Source organism: Anser cygnoides, unplaced genomic scaffold (assembly GCF_040182565.1).
Source record: "Anser cygnoides isolate HZ-2024a breed goose unplaced genomic scaffold, Taihu_goose_T2T_genome scaffold_43_1, whole genome shotgun sequence".
Lineage (NCBI taxonomy): Eukaryota > Metazoa > Chordata > Aves > Anseriformes > Anatidae > Anser > Anser cygnoides.
The window spans coordinates 1,040,773-1,047,121 of NW_027103067.1; the positions used below are offsets into that span (position 1 = coordinate 1,040,773).

General features: G+C 67.5%; 1 protein-coding gene across 1 annotated transcript; it reads right to left on the reverse strand.

Moving 5' to 3' along the window:
- Positions 1 to 429: 429 nt before the first annotated feature.
- LOC136789217 (tRNA 2'-phosphotransferase 1-like) lies at positions 430 to 6,091 on the reverse strand. Its single transcript, XM_066989195.1, is given in 8 exon segments — positions 430 to 572; positions 673 to 780; positions 880 to 936; positions 2,321 to 2,401; positions 2,404 to 2,442; positions 2,445 to 2,493; positions 3,849 to 4,006; positions 6,018 to 6,091. Coding segments are annotated over 8 exon segments (645 nt in total). The 5' UTR covers positions 6,028 to 6,091.
- Between the last annotated feature and the right edge of the window lie 258 nt (positions 6,092 to 6,349).

The following is a 6,349-nucleotide window of genomic DNA, read 5'->3' on the forward strand; positions in this document are numbered from 1 at the left end:
TGCAAGGGGCTCGTGCCCCCCCCCAATCTTCGTGCAAGGTCCTCGTGCAACACTCGTGCGCTAACAGTTTAACAGCTGGGGTCAGGAGCCCCCCCAGTGCAAGGGGCTTGTGCCCCCCCCAATCCTTGTGCGAGGGGCTCGTGTCCTTGTGCAAGGGGCTTGTGCCCCCCTCCCCAAATCCTTGTGCGAGGAGCTCATGTCCTCGTGCAAGGGCTCAGTGCCCCCCCCCCCCCCCCAAATCCTCGTGCAAGGTCCTCGTGCAACGCTCGTGTGCTAACGGTTTAACAGCTGGGGTCAGGAGCCCCCCCCGTGCAAGGGGCTTGTGCCCCCAATCCTTGTGCGAGGAGCTCATGTCCTCGTGCAAAGGGCCCGTGCCCCCCCCCCAAATCCTCGTGCAAGGTCCTCGTGCAACGCTCGCGCGCTAACGGTTTAATGGCTGGGGGCAGGAGGGGGCCCCCCCGTGCGAGGGCTCGTGCCCCCCATCCTCGTGCGAGGGGCTCGTGCCCCCCCCCCATCCTCGTGCGAGGGGCTCGTGTCCTCGTGCGCGGGTCCCTCCAGCGGCAGCAGACACCCTTGGGGGGGGGGGAAGGAAATAAACAGCTCGTGCCCTGCCCCCCCCGTGTCCCTGTGTGATGTTGGGGACCCCCCCAAAAAAAAGGGGGGGGTGCTTACGGACGGGGCGCAGCTGCAGCACCCGCAGGAAGTAACGGGGGCAGGCGCCCCCGCGTCCCCCTGGGGTCAGGATGACGCCGTTGGCCGAGCGGAAGAAGGGGATCCCGTCTGGTTTTTTTTGGGGGGGGGCGTCAGTGGGACCCCCCCCCCCCACAATATGGGGGTTGCCCCCCCCCCCCCCCCCCAAATATTGGGGTCCCCGCTCACCCGCCAGCGCCCGGGGTCCGTCGATGAGGATGGCGATTTCCGAGTCCGGACGCATCCCTTGGCGGGGGGGGGATTTTGGGGTTGGGGGGGGGCCTGGGGGGGGAAGGGGGTTGGGGGGGTCGGGGGGGGCTGGGGGGTGTTGGGGGGGGTCCCTGGGAGGGGGTTTCTGGGGGGGGGGTTGGGGATGGGCTGATACTGGGTGTCCCCGGGGGGGGGGGGGGGTTTGGGCATGGGATATTTACTGGGGGGGGGGGTGGGGATTGGGGGGGCGGGGGGGGTCAGGGGGAGGTGGGGGTGCTGGGGGGGGTCAGAGGGGGCCCTGGGAAGGGAGTTTTGGGGGGGGGGGGGGGTTGGGGGCATGGGCTGATTCTGGGGGTCCCCAGGCTGTGCTGGGGGGGGGGGTCAATGGGATATTTATTTGGGGGGGGGGTTATATGGAGGGAGAGGGTCCCATGGGATATTTATTTGGGGGGGTGTCATATGGGGTGGGGGTCCCAAGGGATATTTATTTGGGTGTGGAGGGGTGTCCCATGGGATATTTATTGGGGTGTCATATGGGGGGGGGGTCCCATGGGATATTTATTTGGGGGGTGTCATATGGGGGAGGGTCCCATGGGATATTTATTTGGGGGGGGGATCCATGGGATATTTATTTGGGGGTCCCATGGGATATTTATTTGGGGGGGGGGTCCCAAGGGATATTTATTTGGGGGTTCCCATGGGATATTTATTTTGGGGGGGGGTGTCATATGGGGGGGGTCCCAAGGGATATTTATTTGGGGGGTGTCCCATGGGATATTTATTTGGGGGGGGGTCCCAAGGGATATTTATTTGGGGGGGGTGTCATATGGGGTGGGGGTCCCAAGGGATATTTATTTGGGTGTGGAGGGGTGTCCCATGGGATATTTATTGGGGGGTGTCATATGGGGGGGGGGGGGTCCCATGGGATATTTATTTGGGGGGGGTCATTTGGGGGGTGGGTCCCATGGGATATTTATTTGGGGGGGGGGTCCCAAGGGATATTTATTTGGGGGGGGGTCATTGGGGGGTGTCCCATGGGATATTTATTTGGGGGGGGGTCCCAAGGGATATTTATTTGGGGGGGGGTCCCAAGGGATATTTATTTGGGGGGGTGTCATATGGGGGAGGGTCCCATGGGATATTTATTTGGGGGGGATCCATGGGATATTTATTTGGGGGGGGTCCCATGGGATATTTATTTGGGGGGGGTCCCAAGGGATATTTATTTGGGGGTTCCCATGGGATATTTATTTTGGGGGGGGGGGGTGTCATATGGGGGGGTCCCAAGGGATATTTATTTGGGGGTGTCCCATGGGATATTTATTTGGGGGGGGTCCCAAGGGATATTTATTTGGGGGGGTCCCATGGGATATTTATTTGGGGGGGGGTCCCATGGGATATTTATTTGGGGGGTCCTCACCGCTGCGCACGCCGGGGTCCCCGGGCAGCCCGGGGGCCAGGTGGATGTGGGTCCGCCCCATGGGCGACAGCCCCCCGCGCGGATGGGCCCCCAGCAGCGGCGCCGGGTGCCGTGGGCCAGGGTGGGGGCAGCGCCCCCGCGCTCCGCAGGGGGGTCAGCTCCAGCGCCGGCACCTGCGGACACAGCCCCCCCCCCGCCGTGAGCTGGGACCCCAAATCCTGCCGGGACCCCCAAATCCTGCTGGGACCCCAAAATCCTCCCCGGGACCCCCAAATCCTGCCGGGACCCCAAACCCTGCTGGGACCCCAAATCCTGCCGGGACCCCCCCAAATCCTGCCGGGACCCCCAAATCCTCCCCGGGACCCCAAATCCTGCTGGGACCCCAAATCCTGCCGGGACCCCAAAATCCTCCCCGGGACCCCCAAATCCTGCCGGGACCCCAAACCCTGCTGGGACCCCCAAATCCTGCCGGGACCCCAAAATCTTCCTATCCGGGACCCCCAAATCCTGCTGGGACCCCAAAATCCTCCCCGGGACCCCCAAATCCTGCCGGGACCCCAAACATCCCCTCCCTCAGGGACCCCAAATGTTCACCCCAGGGACCCCAAATATTAACCCAGGACCCCCAAAATCCTCCCTGAAACCCCAAATAACCCCCCTCAAAACCCCAATTATTAACCCAGGGAGCACCCCAAGCCCCCCCCCAGATCCCCTGGGAACCCCCAAATCCCCTCTAGACCACCCCAAGCCCCCCCAAATCCCCTCGGGACCCCCAAATCCCCTCTAGACCACCCCAAGCCCCCCCAGATCCCCTCGGGACCCCCAAATCCCCCTCTAGACCACCCCAAACTCCCCCCAAATCCCCTCGGGACCCCCAAATCCCCTCTAGACCACCCCAAGCCCCCCTCAGACCCCCGGGGACCCCCAAATCCCCTCTAGACCACCCCAAGCCCCTCCCAAATCCCCTCGGGACCCCCAAATCCCCTCTAGACCACCCCAAGCCCCCCAGATCCCCGGGGACCCCCAAATCCCCCTCTAGACCACCCCAAGCCCCTCCCAAATCCCCTCGGGACCCCCAAATCCCCTCTAGACCACCCCCAAGCCCCCCCTCAGATCCCCGGGGACCCCCAAATCCCCCTCTAGACCACCCCAAGCCCCCTCAGATCCCCGGGGACCCCCAAATCCCCCTCTAGACCACCCCAAGCCCCTCCCAAATCCCCTCGGGACCCCCAAATCCCCCTCTAGACCACCCCAAGCCCCCTCAGATCCCCGGGGACCCCCAAATCCCCTCTAGACCACCCCAAACCCCCCCAGATCCCCGGGGACCCCCCCAAATCCCCCTCTAGACCACCCCAAGCCCCCCAGATCCCCGGGGACCCCCAAATCCCCCTCTTGCCAACCCCAGGGCCCCCCAAACCCCCCCGACCCCCCAAGAGCCCTCTCTGGAGCACCTCAGGGCCCCTCAAATCCCCCTGGACCCCCCAAATCCCTCCTGGACCCCCCCCCCAGCCCCCGAAGCCCCCGGGACCTGCAGCGAGTGGCCCTGGTTGGCGCGGATGCAGAGGGGGTGGGGGCGCAGCGCGAAGCGCCCCTTGGGGTCCGCGGCCACCACGCGCCGCACGTCCTCCTCCGAGACCCCCGCGAAGGGCGGCAGCCGCAGCAGGGCCCCCACCTCCACGAAGCCGTCTGGGAACCCCCCGGCCCCCCCCCCCAAAGCCGTCACTGGGGGGGTCTCGGGGGCACCTGGGGGGACTTGGGGGTCCTGGGGGCGGTTGGGGGGGATTGGGGGCAATTGGAGGGGTCCTGGGGGTATTTGGGGGGCTTGGGGGTCCGGAGGCCTGTTGGGGGGGGGGGCTTGGGGGGGTCCCAGGGGGCGGTTGGGGGGGGGGATTGGGGGCAATTGGAGGGGTCCTGGGGGTATTTGGGGGTCCCAGGTAAAGTCCCAGGGGGCAGTTGGGGGGGGGGGATTGGGGGAAATTGGGGGCAACTGGAGGGGTCCTGGGGGTATCTGGGGGCTTGGGGGTCCCAGAGGCCAGTTAGGGGGGCTTGGCGGGGGTCCCAGGTAAAGTCCCAGGGGGCATTTGGGGGGGGGGGGAGGGGAAATGGGGTCAATGGGGGCAATTGGAGGGGTCCTGGGGGTATCTGGGGGGGCTTGGGGGTCCCAGGTAAAGTCCCAGGGGGTGGTTGGGGGGGGGATTGGGGGAAATTGGGGGCAACTGGAGGGGTCCTGGGGGTATTTGGGGGGCTTGGGGGTCCCAGAGGCCAGTGGGGGGGGGCTTGGGGGGGGGGTCCCAGGGGGCAGTTGGGGGGATTGAGGGCAATTGGAGGGGTCTTGGGGGTATTTGGGGGGCTTGGGGATCCCAGGTAGAGTTCCAGGGGGCAGTTGGGGGGGGGGATTGGGGGCAATTGGGGGCAATTGGAGGGGTCCTGGGGGTATCTGGGGGGGCTTGGGGGTCCGGAGGCCTGTTGGGGGGGCTTGGGGGGGGGGGTCCCAGGGGGCGGTTGGGGGGGGATTGGGGGCAATTGGAGGGGTCCTGGGGGTATTTGGGGGTCCCAGGTAAAGTCCCAGGGGGCAGTTGGGGGGGGGGGATTGGGGGAAATTGGGGGCAACTGGAGGGGTCCTGGGGGTATCTGGGGGCTTGGGGATCCCAGGTAAAGTTCCAGGGGGCAGTTGGGGGGGGGGGGATTGGGGGAAATTGGGGGCAACTGGGGAGGGGGTCCTGGGGGTATTTGGGGGGCTTGGGGGTCTGGAGGCCAGTTGGGGGGGGGGGCTTCAGGGGGGGTCCCAGGGGGCGGTTGGGGGGATTGGGGGCAATTGGGGACAATTGGAGGGGTCCTGGGGGCATTTGGGGGGCTTGGGGGTCCCAGAGGCCATTTGGGGGGCTTGGGGGGGGTCCCAGATAAAGTCCCAGGGGGCAGTTGGGGGGGGATTGGGGGAAATTGGGGGCAACTGGGGAGGGGGGTCCTGGGGGTATGTGGGGGCTTGGGGGTCTGGAGGCCAGCTGGGGGGGGGGGCTTCAGGAGGGTCCCAGGGGGCAGTTGGGGGGGGGGATTGGGGGAAATTGGGGGCAACTGGGGGGGGGGTATCCTGGAGGTATTTGGGGGGGGGGGCAAGGGGCAGTTGGGGGGGCCTGGGGGTCCCAAGGGGCACCTGGGAGGACTTAGGGGGGTCCCAGGGGGCAGTTGGGGGGCTTGGGGGCAACTGGGGGGGGGGGGTCCTGGGGCTATTTGGGGGGGCTTGGGGGTCCCGGGGAAGGACCCAGGGGGTGGGGGTGGGGGTCTTGGGGGCAATTGGAGGGGTCCTGGGCTATGTGGGGGGGGGTCCCAGGGGGCAGTTGGGGGGCTTGGGGGTACTTGGGGGTGTGGGGGGTGTCCTGGGGGGGCAGGGGATCCTGGGTGTACCTGGGGAGGGCCAGGGGGCAGCGGGAAGTTGGGGGGGATTTCGGGGGGGGGGCGGTTCTGGGGACATTTGGGGCTCCCAGGATCAGTTGGGGGGCCCGGGGGGGGGAGATCAAAGGGGGGGAGGGCAAATTGGGGGGGGGTCCCAGGAACATTTGGGGGTGTCCATGGGGGAGGGGGATTGGGGGGGGGCTGGGGGACCCCAAGGGGCACCTGGGGGGTCCGGGGGGGGGGGAATCCGAGGGGTTGGGGGGGGGTGTCCGGGGGGGGGGTTCCATGGGGGGGGGGGGTCACGTACCCGCCCCCATGGGCAGCCCCAGCTCCCCCGCCCCGTGCCGCAGCGCCCAGCTCAGCGCCTTCGACAGCCGCACGTGGGGGCCTGCGGGGGGGGCGGGGCCAGGCGGTCACGTGCCTGTCACGTGCCGGCCACGTGCCGGCCACGCCCCCGCCCCCCTCCCGTTCACCTCTGCCCGCCGCCGCCGCCCGCCGCCGCGCGCCGCCATGCGCCGCCACGTGACCGCTCCTCCCCCCCCCCGCGCCACCACGTGACCCGCCGCGCCACGTGGCCAGCCGCGCGGCCCGATGGGAGTTGTAGTTCTCGATGCGCTTTTATTGTGTTCCCCCCCCCCC